Raw genomic sequence first — 22870 nt, 5'->3', positions numbered from 1 at the left:
GTGCTCCGATAAGATTGTTAGTCATTTTAGGTTTTTGGATCATAGTAGACCCTGGTTCTTTAACGTGCACACGAGTCACACGGCCGGAACCCCCATTTAACGTCACTCTCGGAAGACGAGACTGTCTTGATAGTTTCGCACCTGCATATATATATCAGAGGCAAGCGGTGTTGCTAATAGCCAGAGCGACAATGTCATCACGCAGGACTGTATCAATTTTATGGTGTCGAAGAATGAAAACGCCTATTGTGGCCTTGCACACCGTTATATATAGTCCTCTATGAGGCTTTTTGCATAAATATTTGTCGCAGTCGTAAACACCACCGGTTGCTGTCCCATCGACTCTGGTCATCAATGCTGACTGTACCCAAAATCAAAACTTTTTCATCTTCACCTTTTCATAGTTTGAGCATAATTTATGAATGGCTTTTGAAACGGCTCATCCCATTAGACAATAAATCGTGACGTCAACGCCAGAGGCGAATATGTTTGATCCGCTCCCTGTGCCCACAACTGTGGCCAATACTACATACGTAGCTTGAATTGCAATCAGTACCACAAACACGGGGTCAGCGGTGGGTGTGAGGGCAGCAGCACCCGTTTTATTTTCTAATTAAATTAATAACCAATACAAATGAATAAATATAATAATTGCTGTGGTTATAGTATACCAAACTAGAATTATTTAATAAATGAACGCTCTTAAACAGTTGTAAATTCAAGGATGAGCCAATGCGCTTAAATTATACTATTGCCAAGCACTCTCATATCTTGTTTTAATTTAAAACAAATACACCGGCCGTCAGAGAAAGTATCTTGTCGACTAATATGCTATGTGGTATACCCTTAGACCGGACAGGACACGTTCGCATTTGTGACGGTGTTGCATTTGTGTGTATTTATATATATATATATATACGGTCTTAAAATTGTTGGGGGAGGTCTCTGTGTAGGAGAATGACTTGTTGACAACCGACAGATTATTTTGCAATTTTGACTGTTTCGTATTATTCTGCTTTACAATATTTGGACGAAATTTGTTTTAAATACAAAATATAAACTGCATAATTATATCGTTTACGAAAAGTACTATTGCTATAAACCATTTTTTTAAATAAAACATTGCAGTATTTTAAAGTAGAAGCTTGGAGAAGTAAATAAATCTAATAACTTTATATAACCTAATTTTTATCATTTTCGGTCATAGTTTTCAAAATGGCGACGGCCAAGGGAGCAAACACGTACAACAGACAAAATTGGGAAGATTCGGTAAAATGACATAATTGATTGTGTAAATTCCGATTCATTATACTAATTCAATATGATCTTTATACAACTAAAATGTTTACTGCGGATACACTCAATAAAAGTTGGTTTTAGTTCCCATTTAAATTTAGTTTCAGAGTGGGTGGGGAAACTAAAACATTGCTACCACAGGCATCTTGGTCATTGTTTGTCACTTAAATGTTGTTTAAAACCATTTTGGGTATTTTTACAATGAGATAAACAACACATCTGACGATATTTAGTGTCTTTGATATACAAAAAAGAAACAAGGTATGTAACTCAAAGTCAAACTTACCCGATTTCACGGTAGAGTCCAGTTTTATGCAAATTTCTCAACCAACATAAAAACAATCCATTTTTAAATAAGTGACATGGAAAGAAGAGTCAATTACCTTTAAAATGGTGTGCGATATGATGGTATATCTATAATGTCTTTAGACAAACAAGCATAATTCAATGTCCAATTCTCGTGTTTTTCTTTAGTCGGAAAGAGTACAGCAAATTCAAATCTTCAATTTTCCCCGTGTAAACAGTACTAATGACAGTCCTACTGAAGTTATTTTATGCTTCAGTGTACAGATAAATTAATTCCATTCCTTAATATCACCATAAGACTAACACCACTGTATCAGTCATCAAGTGTTCAAATTTTATCACGTGACTTTACAAACTGTGAAAACATAGCTAGGGTGTTTCGTTTAATATTTGATCAAAGAAAAAAATGGCGATGCTAGAGGTTAATAATTAGAGCATTTTACATGTGCCGCACAGGAGGTTGGTAATTAGTTTGTTTTAATTGACTTTAATTTATTATCGATGAGGTTAAATAATATATAATATAAACCATACTAACAGTAAAATAAACAATGATTTAGGTACTTACAAGTTGTATACTGTGACCATGTATATTCATGTGAATACATTTAAACCCTTTTACATAAACATTATGATTTCAGAATTAAAGGTCCAATTTTCGTTGCGATCTTGAATTTGTGGATATGCCAACCCACGATATCCATGAAAATTAAAGGCTGATAAATATTTATAATTTTACAACATTCCAAAATATTGTGCCGTACCAATGCTGTATTAAGAGAGGTACTGCTGGCATTTTCATCACCTGACAAGTACATGTAAATGAAAGTTCATAATGTATGTCAACTTCAAAACTTATACAACAAACTAAATTTAACTTGAAACTACAACACTAGTGCATTTGAAGCTCTAAAGCAAATTGTGCCAAATAATGGTTCAAAGTCAACACTACTTTGCAATTACTGAAGTTGTAATTATCAATTAAGTTTGACAAGAAAGTGCTTGAATTCTGTACATCACATTAAGTCTTTTTAAACCAAGTACAATGACAGAGGAGTTCACTGTGTCCGGTGAAAAATAAATTATATTTAGGAATAAGCATGGCGAGAACAATTCTTCTCAAAAAGAGTCGTGCCCATCATTGTCTGCAAATATGCCACCTCTGAAAAGCAGATACAATGAATGAACCAAGAATGCAAATCATATGTTCCAAAATTGTGGTAAACAAGGGTGGCAATACATCCAATTTGTATGCACATCTCAGGACTCACAACAAATTGCTCTGATGTTTAAATTTGATTGTATGTTCACCTGTGATGTCTATAATGGGAATAGAAAGGTCAAGCTGTCCATTATGTAATCCTAATTCATCACCAATTTTAATCCCAGAAAATCATCATATCAGTGCTCCAGCTAGGCCTAAATAGCAGGGTGGGGCACCCTGCTGCCCTTTTCCAGCACCCTGCTGCCCTTAACTACACCCTGCTGTGCCCTTTTGTTTGACAGAGTCAATTTTCAGAAATAAGTATGAAAATAATAAATAGAAATAGTTTTGACACTAAATTAAAGAAAACAGATAAGGAGTAAGGTATTCATAACTAACTATTAGGATTGAAAGTAATTACAACAAAAACACAATTCAACATTGGCCCTTGCAAGTGCCCGATCAAGGCTCATTGAAAGTGCCCTTTTTTACCTAGCACCCTGCCCTTTTCAAATCCTGGCTGGAGCACTGTCATATGATATATTGGATATTGGTCATTTTGAATCGATGCAAATATGGTATTGAGCATTTCATTTGACACTAAACTCTACTGGTCTGTATGGTTTGCCTATTCTGTGCCATATTTTTGAAGAGGAACTGTATCAAGAATATGTAGTTTAAATTTTGCTGAAAAAAATAAGTCACTTCAAGTAGTAATAATGCAAAACTTAATATGAGTGCTTTAACTGCTCTGTTTAATTTTACTCTGTTTTTTCAGGAATTTCCAATTTTATGTCAGACATGCCTTGGCGACAACCCATACCTTCGTATGGTAAGTGTATTCCATGTTTATATAATATATCATCCAGATGATAAGAATGATATTCACTATCCCAATAGTGTCAGCTTCCTATCACTTCTTTATCACTTACACAGTCTTTGTCATCTGTTGAAGACATTCTAAGAACGCTGTTTGGTCCTAATTGGCCTACTGAAATTTTAATTTTATATCTGCTGTATTGTCCATGTTGCAAAAGCAAATATTTTGTTTGAATTTGCGATCATGTTGTAATTAATATATTTAGTTGTACTTGATTCATTTAGAAGTTTCATGATGATCATTGATGAATTATTATTACAAAAAAATATTTTTAGATAAATGATTTGAATTTGTTTTGGTTCAAAGTCTTTGACTAATCTGAGAGATGAAATGTGTCATTTTATCATTTTTATGTAATTTTCTGAATGATACTCTAATGTAGATGAAGGAGCCATATGGAAAGGAGTGCAAGATTTGTGCCAGACCGTTCACAGTGTTCAGATGGTGTCCAGGGGCGAGAATGAGGTTTAAGAAGACAGAAGTCTGTCAAACATGCTCTAAAATAAAGAATGTGTGTCAGACATGCTTGCTGGATCTTGAATATGGTGAGTTACATTTCTTAGTATGTTTCATGACAAAAGCCTAGGTGTTTTTATAGTGTATACATTGTACCGGCTGATTTCAAAGCATTTCTTATCATGTTAAAACCATGAAATATTATCCTTCTTTAAGTTTCTCATTATAAATGTGCTAGTCTTATGCGCATATATACAACAATGCATGTGGTGAGATGCGTTTTTCCTGCTGTAACGGTTAGCTAGCTCATCGAGTAGCTGGTTTTTCAATCAACATTAAGGAGAAATACATGTAAACAAAAATGTGTAAATTGCCAGTGTTACAAGTGATCTGTTTCTAGGTTTACCTGTGCAAGTCAGAGATGCAGCATTGAAGATTCAAGACAACATGCCTAAATCTGATGTTAACAAAGAATACTACCAGCAGAATATGGAAAGAGAGGTAGGACAGAATTTCAGTGTAGTTACTAGTATAAAACTTTATAAGTGTAATTGGTGTATCTATATATCTATTCCTTGTTCTGTTAAGATGCTACATGTTTGTTGTATTCAGTGGCTGAAAAAGTATAGAAACTAATTTAACTACTTGTTAGCTTGTACAGAACTAACTAAGGCATCTGTTTTCAACTTTTGGAATATTTGATCAGGGAACAATTTTGTTTTTTTTTTCATGTAAAGGTTGTTTGTGTCTCTAGACACAGACATTAGCAGACTACAATCTTAGATCGTAATGTAAAAATTTCATTGAATAAGTACATACTATTTATACACATCTTTATTTATTACAATCGCTAAGATGGCAATAAACGATGGTGTGAACCCGTCCGGGGCTCTCGGGAAGGCTATGGCTCCCAGCGACATGTTGCTCAAGCTGGCACGTACCACACCATACTACAAAAGGAACCGACCCCACATCTGCTCCTTCTGGGTGAAGGGAGAGTGTAAGAGGGGAGAGGAGTGCCCATACAGGTAAGAATGGCTGTGGTTAATTCTGTCTTGTGTTCAAGGGAGGGTAGGAGTGCCCATACAGGTATGATTGGCTGTGGTTAATTCTGTCTTGTGTTCAAGAGAGAGGATGAGTGTCCGTACAGGTATGACTGGCTGTGGTTAATTCTGTCTTGGGTTCAAGAGAGGGGAGGAGTGCCGATACAGGTATGACTGGCTGTGGTTAATTTTGTCTTGTGTTCAAGAGAGAGGATGAGTGCCCATACAGGTATGACTGGATGTGGTTAATTCTGTCTTGTTCAAGGGAGAGGATGAGTGCCCATACAGGTATGACTGGCTGTGGTTAATTCTGTCTTGGGTTCAAGAGAGGGGAGGAGTGCCGATACAGGTATGACTGGCTGTGGTTAATTCTATCTTGTGTTCAAGGGAGAGGATGAGTGCCCATACAGGTATGACTGGCTGTGGTTAATTCTATCATGTGTTCAAGGGAGGGTAGGAGTGCCCATACAGGTATGACTGGATGTGGTTAATTCTGTCTTGTGTTCAAGAGAGAGGAAAGGAGTGCCCATACAGGTATGACTGGCTGTGGTTAACTCTGTCTTGTGTTCAAGAGAGGAAAGGAGTGCCGATACAGGTATGACTGGCTGTGGTTAATTCTATCTTGTGTTCAAGGGAGGGTAGGAGTGCCCATACAGGTATGACTGGCTGTGGTTAACTCTGTCTTGTGTTCAAGAGAGGAAAGGAGTGCCCATACAGGTATGACTGACTGTGGTTAATTCTGTCTTGTGTTCAAGAGAGGAAAGGAGTGCCCATACAGGTATGACTGGCTGTGGTTAATTCTGTCTTGTGTTCAAGAGGGGTTAGGAGTGCCCATACAGGTATGACTGGCTGTGGTTAATTCTGTCTTGTGTTCAAGGGAAAGGATGAGTGCCCATAAAGGTATCGCTGGCTGTGATAAATTCTGTCTTGTGTTCAATAGAGGGGATGATTGCCCTGTGTTTGCCAAACATAACCAGATTTTTATTAGTGCAGGGTGATCACTGAGGAATTTTGCTGCAGAACATTTCAAGGTATTTCTTCATCGTATTTAAATTGTTTAATATCTGCCATTTTTACACACTCATTGGTGTCAATTTATTGAAAGGGAAAGTTAAAAGGTTTGGTGAAAACTTTTAATTGGACACAAATGAAGACAAATCTTCCCATATCCTTTTACATGTTATTTTTGACTCTATGTTCTAGCCTTGTTTCTTTACCATTTCCAAGTGATTGTATGACAGCAGAGAAAAATGAAAGATTTGAAAAAAAAATTAGCTTTTTTGTTGAACCTTGTGTTACTTCCTGAGTTTAAATGAAAGGATAATTTTTGTTTCAGACACGACAAGCCCACAGATCCAGATGATCCACTGGCTGACCAGAACATTAAGGACCGGTTCTACGGTATGAACGACCCTGTGGCAGACAAACTGATGAACCGCTACAGCTCCATGCCCAAGCTTGAACCTCCGGAGGATAAAACAATCACCACACTGTATGTGGGTGGACTGGGGGACAAGGTCAGCGAGACAGACCTCAAGTACGTAACATTCATTAACCATACTGTTCTATGTTGACATTATTTAAAAAGATCAGCTCTTTGATAAGTGTTCATTATCCTTAGACTCCCTTAGATTTACAGAAAATAGCCCAGTGAGTCTTAAGAGAGCCCATTGGTAAAACTCTCATTTGGTATTACACTCATGTCAAGTACTATGAAATCATTAATGTTCGTGGGGCATTAATGTTTGTGGTTTTCGTGGATTGGGTGATCCACGAATTCAAGATACCACAAAATATAGACCCTTTATTCATTTTTTCAATTGCCATGTTACGTACATACTCTAGATTTTCGTTATAGAGGCCGCAGTATACAGGTTAATATACGTCTCACTGTATATTGTATTATCATCATTTTGTTAATATATTATATCTGCCATTAAAATATAATAAACCAAATCATTTTAATATGTTTTATGAACCAAATGACAGAAGCGCGTGCCTAAACGTGTGCTGTTCATTAAAAATTTCCAGGCTAACATGATGTGAGTGATGAGTGTCAGTTCTCAATTTTTTTCTTCAATGAAACAATTAATCAATTATATTGGAGGTTTTGAGCACCCAACATGACAATGTACAAGACAACGCGTTCAATACACTTATTAAAAAAACAACATGTGAATAAATATTGAACATCAGCTATCTTTTGGGATTGCTTTCTCAAATATACGGACCGTCTTGGTGTTTTCACAGTTTGCAAAATTCCTAATTGGCATTCAATGGCTTCGCCTATCTGTATTTATGATCAGGGTACATCTTCTTTTATGACCTTAATTTCCAATTAAATCGATAATGGACATGGGTATATATGCACTAATTGGCATGTCGTACCATTATAGCAAGTGTCATAAACCGTGTGACATAGAAGACGGAAATCATGGGCCAGAGTGTGGAGATAACGCAGACTATCTAGGACGATCGCAGTTTCGATTTTTTTTCAAAAATGAAAAACCACGAATTCAAGTACCCACGAAATTGTAATTTTTCGGCAAACCACGAAATTTCATGTTAACGAATATAAATGATTTCATAGTATACTAAATTATTCAAGTTATCGAAAAAACTCATCCCATTCATAAAGATAGTGCTTTTGAGTATTGTACTATAAAAATATGGTCAAATTGTCTTTTGTTTGAAACAGAACTGTTAAAACGGACGTCCATTGTACAAAAACTATATTTTCAGGGACTACTTCTACCAGTTTGGAGAGATCCGTTCCATCAATGTTGTCTCGAAGCAGCAGTGTGCATTCGTCCAGTTCACCATGAGATCGTCAGCAGAGACAGCATCAGAGAAGTCATTCAACAAGCTGATCCTGAATGGACGGCGGTTGAATATCAAGTGGGGCAAGTCACAAGGACAGCAGGGCGGAGACCGGGAAGAGGGAAGGGAGGATGAACACCTTGGGCTAGAACCGGTACCAGGGCTCCCAGGAGGTATGACCATCTATATGGTATCAATTTTCAGAAAAAGTGATTAGTGATAACCTGAGGATCCTGGAATGTGCATGCATTTTTAACTCGATTATTCGAAGAATAAGGAGAGCTATACTACTCACCTAAGCGTCGGCCCTTGGTTTAAGGTTTTGCGTGCAAGCACACATAGGTAAATATCTCAGCAACTACTTGAGGTGTTGCATTGAGACTTTATACAATGGTACTCAACCATCCAACCTACTTAATTAACCATTAATGCCAAAAATAGGCCTTTAATATTTGACTTAGAAATTCTGGTTAAGGTTTTGCGTGCAAGCACACATAGGTTAATATCTCAGTAACTACTTGAGGTATTGCATTAAAACTTAATACAATGGTACTCAACCATCCATCCTACTTAATTAACCAAGTTTGATAACTCTACTTTGCATTTAATGCCAATAATAGGCCTTTAATATTTGACTTAGAAATTCTTGTTAAGGTTTTGCGTGCAAGCACACATAGGTTAATATCTCAGCAACTACTTGAGGTATTGCATTAAAACTTGATACAATGGTACTCGACCATCCAACCTACTCAACTGACCTAGTTAGATAACTCTAGTTTGCATTTAATGCAAATAATAGGCCTTTATTATTTGACTTAGATATTCTGATTAAGGTTTTGCATGCAAGCACACATAGGTTAAAATCTCAGCAACTACTTGAGGTATTGCATTGAGACTTGATACAATGGTACTCAACCATCCAACCTACTTATTTAACCAAGTAAGATAACTCTAGTTTGCATTTAATGCAAATAATAGGCCTTTATCATTGACTTAGAAATTCTGGTTAAGGTTTTGCGTGCAAGCACACATAGGTTAATATCTCAGCAACTGCCTGAGGTATTGCATTGAGACTTGATACAATGGTACTCAACCATCCAACCTACTTAATTTTCCAAGTTAGATAACTCTAGTTTGCATTTAATGCAAAAACTTGCCTTTATTATTTGACTCAGAAATTCTGGTTAAGGTTTTGCATGTAAGCACACATAGGTTAATATCTCAGCAACTACTGGATGAATTGCATTGAGACTTTATACAACAGTATTCAACCACCTAACCTAATTGAATAATCAAGTTAGAAAACTGTGTTTTGCAAATAATGGCCCTTTATTATTACACTTAAAAATTCTGGTTAAAATTTTGCATGTAACCACATTTATGTTAATATCTCCGCACATCATGTATTGCATTGAAACCTAATCTAACAGTGATCCATGCATGTTTTGCCAAAACTTTTCAATCCTTACACTGAAAAGCGGCGGAAAAGTCGAGCGCGCTGTCTCTGTGACAGCTCTTGTTTAAATGTTTTGTGAACAATAAATAAGCTGACATTAATGAGTTAAGTTACCATAGACTTGTTGCTCATTATATAACTATTTGAATGAATTAAGTTAGGAATGATTAAACACTTGCTTTTATACATTGTTTAATTTCCCCAGCTCTGCCAGTACCCCCAGAGGAAATCTCCAACAACTTCTTCAACCTGGGTGGTGCTCCCCCAATGGGGCCCCCAATGATGCGAGGTCCTATGCCCCCAAGGGGACCCCCACACATGATGCCCCTCTTCATGAGGGGACCCCCACCTCCAGGTATGTACATGATAAAACAGAGCTCAATCTTCATCCATGTCTTGATAATTGAAAAATGGACAAAAGACGTAAATGGTCATTGAAAATAATTGGACAAGCCATTTGGATCAATCATCGATTATATAATCAAAACTGAACAAGTGAATGATTTATAAAATGAATCCATGAATATAGTGATAAGTACATAAATGAGTTAAAGAGATATGTTTTAGTGGTTCTTGGTGTCATGTATGGTCAATTATATTTCATAAACCATGAAGTCTTTAATTTGGAGATCACTAACTTCTGACAAAATATAAACATTTATATTTAAGAAAAAATTAAGAAAATTCTACAAAGTATATACATTAAACTGACTAGAACTCTTAACTTTTGACAAAAAAACATCACAACATTTGCCTATAACAGTAACAGAAAACATTTTTCTTTTTAACAGTTAGCAAATTCAAATGAATCTTAAGAAAAATGTTCCAATTCACTCAATTACAGTTATTTCAACATGACTCGGAATGCTTATTCTAGAAATCATAGTCATGTGTATAACAAGATTCTTGTATGAGCTGTTTGAATTTTAACAATAACTGTAACTGATGTTCAGAACAAGATCAACATGTTTTCATTCTAAGAAATCTGCCTTTAAATGCCTTTAATATCATAAGTTCAATAACAATGTCACGTAAAAACATTGTGAAACTGCTTTAATTTTAACAACACCATCAGTAAACGTTTAAAGAATTTAACTTTAAATCTATAGAACATTTTACAATTGCCATTACTTATATCAATTATGCAGGCAGAAATTACCAATACAGAGCCATGTTGTCCTTCAGAAAAATAACCATGTCTACCATGGATGGGTTTAGCCTTGCCCTTTTTTGTTACAATAATACCAGCCAAACTGAAAACCCTTTCAATTAGCATGGATGATGCAGGTATTGAGAGATATATTCTGGCCCAAACTGCCAATTGGGGGTACAGGGATTGTTTTAAAATTGCCATATTTGTCACTACTGTGACCCGTTTTAAACACCACTACTAACTAGTACATGTCTAAACACGATACAGCGGTTACTTCCCTTTGCTATACATAATCAGCTTTTGACTGTATTGGTCTTCCTTTGATCCCCAGTATAACACACTCATTCTTCTTGCAATTGGGTGGTCAGGCTTTTAAATTGGGTAAGCAAGTTGGGTTATAAGAAAAAACTTTTATTATATGCTTTCGGTAATTTATAGAGAATTATCAGTGAAATAAAAATGATAGTTCACTGTTACAAACTGAGTTAACCCTAAAGATGTCAAAATATGATTCAAGTAGTTCCCTTGCCTTTCTTTCGGCATTAAAAGGGTAGTACTGGGAAAATGGTGTACAGTATTGGTTAAGCCCAGTAAAGTTGTATTCCTTGTACACCAAGATCATTAAAGAACAAAGACGTCTCTTTGCAAAGATCTATGGTATCACACTCAGATCTCTTGTATCTCACTCTTGTTTCATCAAGTCCTCTTATATCTGGATTTGAGTCATAAAGTCCCCTAATATCTGGATTTGACTGGGAATTACAGTCTCTTCTTTCATGTCACTCATGGCATTTTAACAAAAACATTAAATTGCGATGGTATCACTGCGGGGTCAAGCCTAAATGAAGCCAATAGTTGCGGGCAGACCAATAAACAATGATTAAGTACTGTATAGAAAGTTTGCACCATTTAAGAATTCTCAGATCTCAATTTTGAAGTTGGTGACTTTGTAGAAAGCCATGCATTTGCATCTGACTATACTACAATTCTATCATGTGTGAATAACACAAGTGCTTGTGCTAAATTTAAAACAGGTTTTCTGAGCAGTGCTGATTGTTATTGTATAAATATTTCTTTATTTTGGCCTAATCAACATTATTGTTGAGCTAATAGATAATACATGTTGATGTCAATGTATGGGTCACTTTTCCAAATGTCAGATTTCTGTGCAGGAATGAATGTGATTATATGTTTATAACTTTTTTAATTCTATGCTTACTCTCATTGATTGTATTTATATGTATGGTGTCCTTTCCTGTTTCAGGTGTGCGTCTGCCACCACCACCCCCAGGAATGATGCCCCTACGACCCCCACCAGGCATTATGCCCAGGGGAAATGTGCCCCAGATGCATTACCCATCGCAGGACCCCAACAGAATGGGGGCCACCACACAGGGACAGAAGATAGGATAGGGGTTCACCAAGGGGGATGAATGGTCATAAATTATGCTTCACATGATGGGAGAGGTGGTTGACTGTGAACACAGCAACAAATGTGCACCGGTCTGCTGGGCATGGCTGGAAAAGGGTTGTTACCTCATTTGATCATGTCCTGATGAAACATCAATGTAAAAGCATCAAGTGTTGAAGTATGCAATGATGCCATCTAATGTATGATCTGTAATTTATCATTGTCTAAAAATATTGTATTTAAAATGGTGGTTTTAAGACTTGTAGCTGTGCTATTTCAATGAAAGGAAATAACACTATGCATGCCATTTGCAGTAAGTTTGAAGACAGTGAATAGTGTTTTAAATATACTGTTATAAACTAAAATACTTAATAAAATAATATCAAGTGTAGGAAATGAAGATATTTTTGTTCAGGTTAGGGCTAACATTTCAGGCACTCGCATACAACTATGTTATGAATATTTTAATTCCCAATACATGAATATTTTATAAGTGTGTTTTTCCGTCAACATTCTTGTAAATTAATGTGATATTAAAATGGTTCTCTTTGAATTATGAGATGTATTTCTAAATGAGCATTGGTTTTATATTGTACAAAATGTGAACTATTGTCAAATAAAACCCTAAACTGTGTTTCTCTATATACTTGAGTGTGCTTTTATTCTATTCTGGCACTGCAATAAGAAAGTCCTTGTACATGAATGACTAAAAATCCAGTAAAACTTTTAAATACTTCTGCAAGAAATAAAATGGATGCAGAATAAAACAATGTTTTATATAAACAATGACTGTACTTAGGTAATATATTAAATGTATTTATGATTATGCTATTACCGAGGATTTAGTGAGGTTATTTCAACATTTGTCCTGCTGATAGGAAAGGTCTTCTGACATTTGTTATGTGCGATCACTTGGATCCCGTGGAGATACACTCTAAAATGAGCTTGGTAGATAAACACAGTCATTTGTGATTTCAGGCATTCAATGACATTTTAGCAAACACTTCAGGGTTTCTTATTTAATGATGATTTGGGCTTGATTTATTCAGTTTATTCTGAAGTGAAAATCAATAAGCACTTGATCATTTGATATCAACTAAACAGAAATCCGAGTATATTCAACATTTTAATAGCAAATTGCTACATTCACTTCACTCTATACAGTAAACAGAAGTTAATGTACATGTTGTAAACATGTTTTTCAACAGAAATTTTGCTTATCCCCATTACGTCTGTGTATTGGTTGTATGAATTCAGCCCAAAGATTGACTATGCAATGTGAGAAAGTCAACAAACAGTTCTACATAGCCATTATAAACCAACTATTAACCGGTATTCTAATTTAAAGACGTAATAATTTCCTTATGTCAAATCATATTTACATTTCATAATATACTATTCATACTTTGGAGGTGTACCATGGTATATAAGAATAATAGTTGTTTAAAAAGCAAATCATTGGAAACTTGTCAAAACCATAGGAAGATCATCATTATCATGGGAAAAACATTGCCTATGTTATAATGAATAATGCTTTGATGTTAAGATATATGTCAGTTCTCGGTGTCATTTCTGTCTGCATCCCGTACATGTATGAAACTTCCACAGTGATCCTGTACCCCAGTCCTAGCCTATTTAAGATGACCCATTGTGTATAAGCATATACGTCCACATGATACAATACCGTATTATCGTATCTTGAAGAACGCTTTATTTAGTAAAAAATATGACGGTCATCATTCATCAAGATATATTTGAAAAAGGCCTTCATGGCTCATATACATCGGCCTATACAAATTCTGCTTGTGACTCGTGGAAAAACAGTTGTTATTCATTTTACCATTACATTGACCAGTTAATTAAGGGTGTATAGTTCGTCCTATGGTTGTATAACGCACTCTGTTCTCCATTTCCGACAAAAAACCTCCGATACTGATTGCGGAGTAAGGTTCCCATTCGTGTCATGATAATTGAATGTCGATACACAATCTTACAATTAAAGCCAAACCCTTCTTTGGCTGCATTCTACAGTAAAGTACATTTTACTTGTATAAGTTAAAATAGCGCATGCATGTGCGTGTTACATTTTGATTAATCTTGGACGAGCATGCCGTTCAAGGTCATACTGCGGGGCGTAATGTCCTCTAATGCTTGTCTAACACACAGTCTATTTTGATCAGATGGGACATGGATATATAGCCTGGCGTAGTGGTTGATAATATTCACTGCTTTAATATGAATTTGTTATTCACGTATTCGGATGACGCATGATCCACTTCTCAGCGGTATAATTTATTACCTTAAGCACTTAGCTCACCGGCTCAGCAGAAGAGTAAGAAACTATTCAAATTAATAAAAGGAGACATTTTGTCAAAATAGGCAAAAAGGTCGGATATTTTAAAAACAAGAAAGATCATTTGAGGGTGATCAGTGTTCCATAAGATTGACTTTGAATGATTACATATAGTGCCCTTTTACGGACATGAATTTGTAAACAAAACTTTTCTTTCCTTCTTGGTATTTAATTGGAGCTGTCAACCCAATATTTGCGTCATTAGTGTGTCAATAGCAGGCAACATTCTTCCCTGACCTGCTTGAGCACGCCGTCAACATCTGATACGATATTCAATACTTAAATGTATTTCCAGTTTTTTCCTGTTCGAGGCAAGCTATACGCCTGCTGAAAAGGTAACCAGGGAATTGACATGTAAGGTACCCGATGTACACATTGGTGATATTGTTTAATGGTTTAGCCCTGGTGACCCCAAATTATTGTGTTATTTTTGAACGTTTAATGCCTACTTATTTCTAATCTGTAAAATGAATAACATAAAATACAATATTGATTAAGCTATAATAGTTTAAAGTGTTGCTCTTTCAACTGCAATCGGATGAGAAATGCAATACTTCAAGGACAAGACAGTCCCCGCCCCTTATATGGGTATGGTGGTATTGTTACATGTGTATCATTGTATTAAAGGTATCCCCATTTAACACTAAAACATGTATGCATCTGTAAAATATCATCAGTAATTATAATATGAATATCAAAGTTTAAACAATTCCTGCAATTAAACTATATGTGAAAATAATAACCATCTTTAAATAAATTTATAAGACGAAGTCTGATAAATATAAAAAAAAGAATGAGAAACATGTTGAAGTATATTGATCCATTTGGCTTTTGTTATTTGTTTTTGAACAATCAGATTTAAGCTTTATTTGCATTACAATTCTCTAAACTGATTTGATTTATTTTCTACATTACTCTTTACTGTAATTAAATTGTGGTATACATATTACATGACACATGATTGAAAATGAAATTCATTCTTTTCATTTCAATTTTTTTACCATATATTATATTATATTATACAAGTTAGACAGTATTCTATTTCGTATATTTTACTTACGTATACATACAAAAGTGCATGGGCAAGCATTTTGTCCGCCTTTGCAAGGATTGGTGGAAGGATGTTATCATGTACACACAATACAACTAATTTCTCACGAAGATCAAACATGTATAGCCCCTGCATTTTTAATTAATGCTTCGCCTTAAAAGTCTTGCGTCTTGCATTTAAGAAACTTTGTTTTTGAGTCACTCATTTCAATATTTGAATAACTCTTTTCGGAAAGCGCAATCGATTTTATATTAATTTGAAACTTGGATCGGTAGAATCGATGTTCAATTAAAATCATTGCGCCTTTTCTTACTGACATTTATGTCAATGTCGCCTCCATTTTTCAATCATGGAAGTGTTTGGTTACAATGGCATGTTTATGGAAACGTGATGGAATTCAAAACATGTCTATGAATAATTTACATTTACCATTTGGTGATTTATTTGACACGGCGGAGGCTGTAGGATGAATAATGATCACTATCGCAACTTATGAATTGTTAAAACTTCCTTTGCACCTGGGATTTTGCAATATTAATAGGTTTATTCGTAAAAAACCGTCCTGGAAACAGTTCACTTTTCGTTCGTGATTTGATTTTAATTTAAGTAGTGAACTTTATTTTCAAGAAATATACCAAAATGATAATATATTCTCGAATTGTTGCAAACACGCCATACTTTGTTTAGTGAACACTTTCAAATCACCAATAATGTTATTGATTAAAGGTGGAAAACCACTTACGTCCTTACATTAAAACCTACCATCAAAAGAAATGAAGCTCAGACATCTTAACAAATTCTTACAAAAGTGCGTATCAGCCCAGCTTATGGCTTAAAATTGAATCCGTAATCTTGTTTCTGTTCATTATCGGTATGCATTTGTGGCTCTGGAGGGCGCCCAAAGTCGCCCCCAATTGTCCAAGTGAATATGTTTGCGTCAATATCGGAGAAATAACAACAATTCATCATTTTAGATTGAAACGACGGTGGGACCCCCCCCCCCCCCAAACTTCACTTAACTTATAAGACTTTACTTAAACCATATAGCTTTCAGGTTTGGGGAGAAAGGGGTCGGGATGGGGATAGCGGCACGTCTAAAGTTGCGCCCTTCAAAGTTCCGATCCTCTTATATACTTAAGCCTGGACACGCCCTGGTATGTATCGTTAATTTATTACAGTTGTCAGTTGTTGTCTGTTTATAGATTTTAACGATCGATTTGCGCTGTCCACTCTGTGGTCAGAAGACTTTAATTTGACAAGTTCAATAACCGGTTATACAAACATATAACAAGAGAATTCGCGAGAGATTATGGCATGAAAGACTAATAATCCCAGGGTTGTATATAATATTAAGTCCGGACACATAACATGTCCAGTTCCCAAATCAATAGTCTGTAGCAACACATTGAAACACCAGAAACCAACACACCCAGAAACCAACACAGTTGAACGGTGCGTGCTGAGAGAATATTGTGAAGGAAATCTCTTGTGGAATATTAAAAGACAAGTATGTTATGAAATTATATAATATAATTATCTATTTGAGATCGAATGCTTATGTTCTGTATCATTGTATGCTGCAATAGAATACATGTATATATAATAATCGTTGACAAAATTATAATAATCTGTGTAAGCAATTCAATGATTAGTATACGCATCGAAACTGAATATAAACGTTTTATAATATCTGATGAAATGTAATTTAATGAATTTGCGCTGTGAGATGCTTGAATAACTTTCTGCATTGCTTTCGTGTAAGACCGAATTTACTTGTTCGCAGATGTTCTTTATACAAAGACGCATGTAGGTTAGAACATTCGTTGTGGTAATATCAATACTTAAATTGCAACATTTGCTCCCAGGGAAGCAGGCAGACATATTGATCAAAATGCGAACGAATATCCTTGAACTCTATTGCTATTTTATGTTTAAGATGTGGTGTGGGGATATGTTAAGTGCTATCGCTTATTTCCAAATTACCCTACTTCTAAATGCGAAGCCAAGAAAAATATAGGATCAATTAACCAACAGAACCTAAGCTAACATTTGAAGGTCAACTGATTTGTTTGTTTCTAATCTGTACAGGTCTGAGGTTTTATGTGATATATGTTCACATTTTATATGTGACGCAGCACCCAAGAGAAATGCTCTGTGTGCCAACATAGTGCATGTACTACGCATGTCATTTGGTTCTGAATCTCTATTTATAATATTCGTTTCTGCCGTGAAATATGCTAGCGGATTTAGGGGGAGGGGGGGGGGGGGCTAAAGTTGTCCAAGTGAATTTTTTATATCTATATCCGCCCCGAAATTTCGCCCTTTATACTACAAACCCTGGGCCCAATCCCGAATATGTCGCAGGTCTCGCGGCATTTTTGTTACAGAATTACTCTTTTGGCGAATATCCCATCAACCGGTGCTTAAGTCACACTTGGGAATGTGACGGTGTAAAGACATTATGCTGCCATTATAGGGCACGGGTACTAGACCTTTATAAACTCAACAGCAACAGCAACAGCAACAACATCCCGAACATGTATAAATTAGCGGTATTTGGAACTCTCCTGATGGAGCGGCCCTGTCTATAACGCGCATGTACACTATTATAAACAGTGCTCATTTTTTTGCAGCCTTGTTAACTTAATTCATAATGAATTTTAACGAGGCCACGAACCTATACTTATTATGTTCAATAACACGAATTTCAATTCACAATGATTAATGGACTATAACACTTTTTTAAACGAAATACAATTGTATTGAAAGTTCATCTTGGTTAAAATCTAAATTGTTATTCAAATTCCAAGCCTTTTCTTTGAGAATAGATCGAAACGCACATAAATCACCATTATTGGGATTTCTTATCTATAAACATGCCCTGTCACTTCATACTTAAAAGCTAATACCTTTATAATATGAATGTCATGAACGTGCGTATAAGTACGAACTATATATAAAAAATAACTCTCTGATACTCTTATTATATATCATTATATGAAATGTTGTGCATTCGTCTGATTGAACGAAGTGTGTGTGTGTGTGTGGGGGGGGGGGGGTCACGTTTGATTTTGCCATACGTCGACCATTGCTCCTCAATATCTTAGTCAGTTGCAAAGCAATGTATAAGTTCTTGGCATGGTTCTTTACCTCATGTCTATCACTTTTATATTGATCTACGCTCAATTATATATAAAAATAGCGAATATGCAAAAAAAACGCAACAAAATGGCGGTGTGATTTGTTACAAAACGTTCCAACGTTTTTTACGCAAACCGCGGGAAAGTTTGTCAAACACCGTCTTATATGTATGAAAGGAAATGACGTATTGACAAGACATCGAGTAAGATAAGGCAGTTAAGAAACACTGTTACTTTTGTGACTTTCTGAAATTACAAAAAACAGCTTAATATGCATTACGTATCATTTAACATATTTTTAACATGTTTATGTTTAGCATATATTTTACTTTGTTACTGAATAGAATTGTGGTTAAATGTAGAAACAAAATAAACACTATACCACCTAAACAATATAAAATGGAAAATGACATTCCAAATTATCAGTGCCATATGAGAGGTTTTTGTCCGTCTATGCAAAAAATGGTTGGGGTATTTTGGCGAAATTTGTCTGCCGCCAATACGTAACCACAGAAGTGTATTGTTCCATGTTACAGAAGAATGGCAGGCGGTGGTGACGACCTTGTGGCCAAGTTTCAGGAGTTTTGTACGCTAGCCGGATCAAAAGACAAGACTCAGATGACATCCAAGGCGAGCGGCAAAATGGTTGCGGACTGCCTGGAAAAGAACTACAAGAAATACGACATCAAGTCCATTTGTGACGCCAGCGTCTTCCCGGCTATCAAGGAGAAAGGGAAACCGTATGTATTAAAATTACTGATTGTATGTATTTTTTGGTCGTTTAAAGTTTGCTGTTTAGAGTGTCATGTATGGACAGCAGATTCGTCTACTTGCCAGAAGCCTTTTTTCAAATGGCAGGAACCCATACACTCTCACGTTCATGCACATTCATCTCTAAAGATAATCCCAATCAATCGGGTTTAAAATATCCCCCCCCCCCCCTCATTTGGTATGCAGTATTTTATTGGCTTATTAATGAGTGGTCAGAACTCGAGAGGTTTGTGCACTGTACATCAAAACGCAAAACTTGACTTACAATTATAGACAGGCACGGCACGTGTTTGTGTCAAGATACAAGATACAAGTTAATATAATCTTCATTTAAAAGCTATTTTCCGACATGATGACAGACATAATTATATAATATAACAAAACTTACCACTGGTCTGGTGACTTAGAAATAAAAGCAAAGAGTTTTAAATAGGTAACGTATTAAAAAAGTATTTATTGATGTCGGTTCTAATTACGTTCATGCAAACAAATAGAAAAAGCAAGATGGATTAGATCATAACATCAACTAGTTTTCCCGGTTGCACGGCCAGTCCATACGCGCACGGCTCCGCTAGTTGACACGCTTGAAAAGTATAGCATACAATTTAAACATCACATTTTATAAGTAGCATTATGTACATGGAAAATACAATTTGGTATAGTATTGAAGTTTGTAAAAATGTTGTAAATTAAATCGTTGTTTTTTACATTTGTTCGCTAGAAAAAATATTATACACAAATTGAGCATTTGCCAATTTACAAGACAGAGTTATCTTTATTATCGTTGAATTTAAGGCATTGATGCCAAAATCAGCTGATTCTGAGACAATTTAATTAAAAAGGGTCAAAACTGTCAACTGATGTGAGAGTGAAGCTTTTACATAAAAAGTCAGACGGAAAATAGGCTTTTCTGAACGAACCATAGTTTCAACTGGCGTGCTTTTCTTCAGATTTATGACGGTGAACAAGGCTAACGTTGAAAAGTACGTACAGAAGACCGCACACGAGGTTGCCAAGCGCAAGACCAAAAACACAAAGATTGCCGACAACGACCCGGAAGTGGAAACCATCAAGGCCGACATGTGTAGCTGCATTTCCGGTGGAGGGCCGCAGGTGAAGGCCACGGTATGTCACCATAGGTCATACGTATTTCGAAACTTAAACTTCCAAATCGCTGAATGAAATTAAACAGGTTCTAAATGTATAATCGTGTGTATTCTTAACGACCCACAAAGCCCAAATTCTCTATCGTTCTTAGTCTCAGCTTCACACCCATGTTACATAAGTGAAAAGCTTTATTTTATTATTGTATTGTTATGCTGTTGAAAATTGCTATATGTTTGGCAAATAAAATATCTTACACTTGCATGTGAAAAAGTATATACAATCTTTATCTTCATTCGCCCTAGCCAAAATCTTATTCATATTTCGCATGTTCGTCCCCTTCTTAGCGCATTTTCACCCGGCCAGCGCTGTAAACGCATCTTCAATTTTCGCCCCTTTACCACGAAAAGGCAAAAACACAAAATATCGGAAAGAATCAGCCATCAATGATTCTTAGTATTTGCTGTTTTGTGTGGGCCAATAACAATCGAGGATTTTTAAAATAATTTTCTGTTCAGTTATTTTACGTACTGTTGATCGATTCTTACGAACGCACCTGAAATAGTTTCATAGAGCATATTTTAGTCAGTCTATCTTTCCACCAAGTTTTACTTGTTTCAATATTATGATAATAACATTTCTTCATACATAACACTACTGGTAATACTTGTAGTTCTTCATACATAACACTACTGGTAATACTTGTAGTTCTTCATACATAACACTACTGGTAATACTTGTAGTTCTTCATACATAACACTACTGGTAATACTTGTAGTTCTTCATACATAACACTACTGGTAATACTTGTAGTTCTTCATACACAACACTACTGGTAATACTTGTAGTTCTTCATACATAACACTACTGGTAATACTTGTAGATCTTCATACACAACACTACTGGTAATACTTGTAGTTCTTCATACATAACACTACTGGTAATACTTGTAGTTCTTCATACAACACAATACTGGTAATACTTGTAGTTCTTCATACATAACACTACTGGTAATACTTGTAGTTCTTCATACATAACACTACTGGTAATACTTGTAGTTCTTCATACATAACACTACTGGTAATACTTGTAGTTCTTCATACAACACAATACTGGTAATACTTGTAGTTCTTCATAACACTACTGGTAATACTTGTAGTTCTTTAAAGTCTCCCGATCAAATTAAAATCAGCCACGGCCAATGAACTTCATTTCCCAGATTTTTATTAAGTTTTATTGTTTACAAATTTAAGTACTAACTGAACACGTCATAGCCTGTGATCAAAGACAAACATTTTCTCTAGAGCTTCTGTTATCGGAATATCACCAAATGGTGTGAAACTCTCATTACGGCCTTTACATTATTCATAGATATTCTTTGAATCCACTCACGTTTCCATTTAGTTGTAACACCAACCTCTTAATGGTTTCATTCACAAAGTCGAAGTGATCAATAAATGTTGTTTTATATGATGCCGGTTGCAGAAAAGGTGCATTGTACATATCTAATTAAATATCGATATTTAGGCGTTTCAAATGTAGCACCGGTGGCGCTTTCCTGGATTAACACAGGACTTGTGTCCTATTTTAGAGGCTTGTACAATACAACCTCATCGTTGACTCACTTCCCTATGTTGCGTTTTCCAGAAACAGTCAGCCACTGGGAATGTGGGCGGCCTGACGGACGCCTCCAAGTACACTGGTGCGCACAAGGAGCGCTTTGACGCCGATGGGAAGGGAAAGGGGATTGAGGGACGGGCAGATATAGCGGACAATTCCGGATATGTTGGAAACTACAAGGGACAGGATACATTTGACAAGAAATAATTATTAACGAACTTTTATAGTCTGGAAAAGTTAAGATAATTAAGTATTCGATTTATGTATGTACATGTATGTATATATCTATGTATGAATGCATGTATGCTGACGTCAATGACATTTACAAACAGGAATATTATCTGTCTTGCTAAAGAGTTTTAAATTCGCTTATTTTGTTTGCTAAGCACACTTCTAATGGTTGCCTTTTTATTCTAACTGGCGAACGTATTAGTGTGGTAGCCATTTTTTACCATTCTAGTTTTATATACACAATCATGTGCGCGTTTTTGCCAACCCTTTTTTATGTTATTTTAAGTTGTACGTACATGCATTTGGATCAACCTGGAAAACTGCTGATATTTTTAAATATAATGAAAAAAAAATAGGCAAGCAATATTCAAACATGTTTCAAAATATTTGTGTGCCTTGCTATTTTTATTTGTTTTTACATAAACGTAATAAATATTGTTCCTGTACCGGATTTTGTCCTTTCTAAATATATATATATATATATCGAAAGCGTTGTCTGACCCGTGAATACTGAAACAAGTCTATTTAATAAAAAAGCAGGCAGCGTGGAAAACGGGTCATTTGTTTCTAAGGCA

The 22870-nt window shown here is 35.7% G+C and overlaps 2 protein-coding genes across 2 annotated transcripts; both read left to right on the top strand.

Moving 5' to 3' along the window:
* Positions 1 to 1208: 1208 nt before the first annotated feature.
* On the top strand, positions 1209 to 12659 carry LOC128244685 (pre-mRNA-splicing factor RBM22-like). Its single transcript, XM_052962724.1, has 9 exons — positions 1209 to 1269; positions 3585 to 3638; positions 4069 to 4231; positions 4543 to 4643; positions 4998 to 5170; positions 6522 to 6722; positions 7928 to 8178; positions 9667 to 9816; positions 11879 to 12659. Exons 1-9 carry the CDS (start codon positions 1216 to 1218, stop codon positions 12025 to 12027), a joined length of 1296 nt encoding a protein of 431 aa, XP_052818684.1. The 5' UTR covers positions 1209 to 1215; the 3' UTR covers positions 12028 to 12659.
* A 4181-nt stretch (positions 12660 to 16840) lies between these two features.
* On the top strand, positions 16841 to 22741 carry LOC128225060 (tubulin polymerization-promoting protein family member 2-like). The gene is made up of 4 exons (XM_052935070.1): positions 16841 to 16936; positions 19106 to 19309; positions 20291 to 20465; positions 22092 to 22741. Exons 2-4 carry the CDS (start codon positions 19110 to 19112, stop codon positions 22269 to 22271), a joined length of 555 nt encoding a protein of 184 aa, XP_052791030.1. The 5' UTR covers positions 16841 to 16936; positions 19106 to 19109; the 3' UTR covers positions 22272 to 22741.
* The last annotated feature ends 129 nt before the right edge of the window (positions 22742 to 22870 follow it).

This window comes from Mya arenaria, chromosome 2, assembly GCF_026914265.1.
Source record: "Mya arenaria isolate MELC-2E11 chromosome 2, ASM2691426v1".
Classification (NCBI taxonomy): Eukaryota; Metazoa; Mollusca; class Bivalvia; order Myida; family Myidae; genus Mya; species Mya arenaria.
This window is presented reverse-complemented; position numbering and strand designations above follow the sequence as displayed.

Bases quoted from the DNA above. Each gene is read 5' to 3' on its own strand.
- LOC128244685 (XM_052962724.1), top strand. From the start codon at position 1,216: ATGGCGACGGCCAAGGGAGCAAACACGTACAACAGACAAAATTGGGAA. The intron at 4,644-4,997 runs GTAGGACAGAAT...ACAATCGCTAAG, and splicing joins AGCAGAATATGGAAAGAGAG to ATGGCAATAAACGATGGTGT. The intron at 5,171-6,521 runs GTAAGAATGGCT...TTTTTGTTTCAG, and splicing joins GGAGAGGAGTGCCCATACAG to ACACGACAAGCCCACAGATC.
- LOC128225060 (XM_052935070.1), top strand. From the start codon at position 19,110: ATGGCAGGCGGTGGTGACGACCTTGTGGCCAAGTTTCAGGAGTTTTGT. The intron at 19,310-20,290 runs GTATGTATTAAA...GCTTTTCTTCAG, and splicing joins ATCAAGGAGAAAGGGAAACC to ATTTATGACGGTGAACAAGG. The intron at 20,466-22,091 runs GTATGTCACCAT...TGCGTTTTCCAG, and splicing joins GGCCGCAGGTGAAGGCCACG to AAACAGTCAGCCACTGGGAA.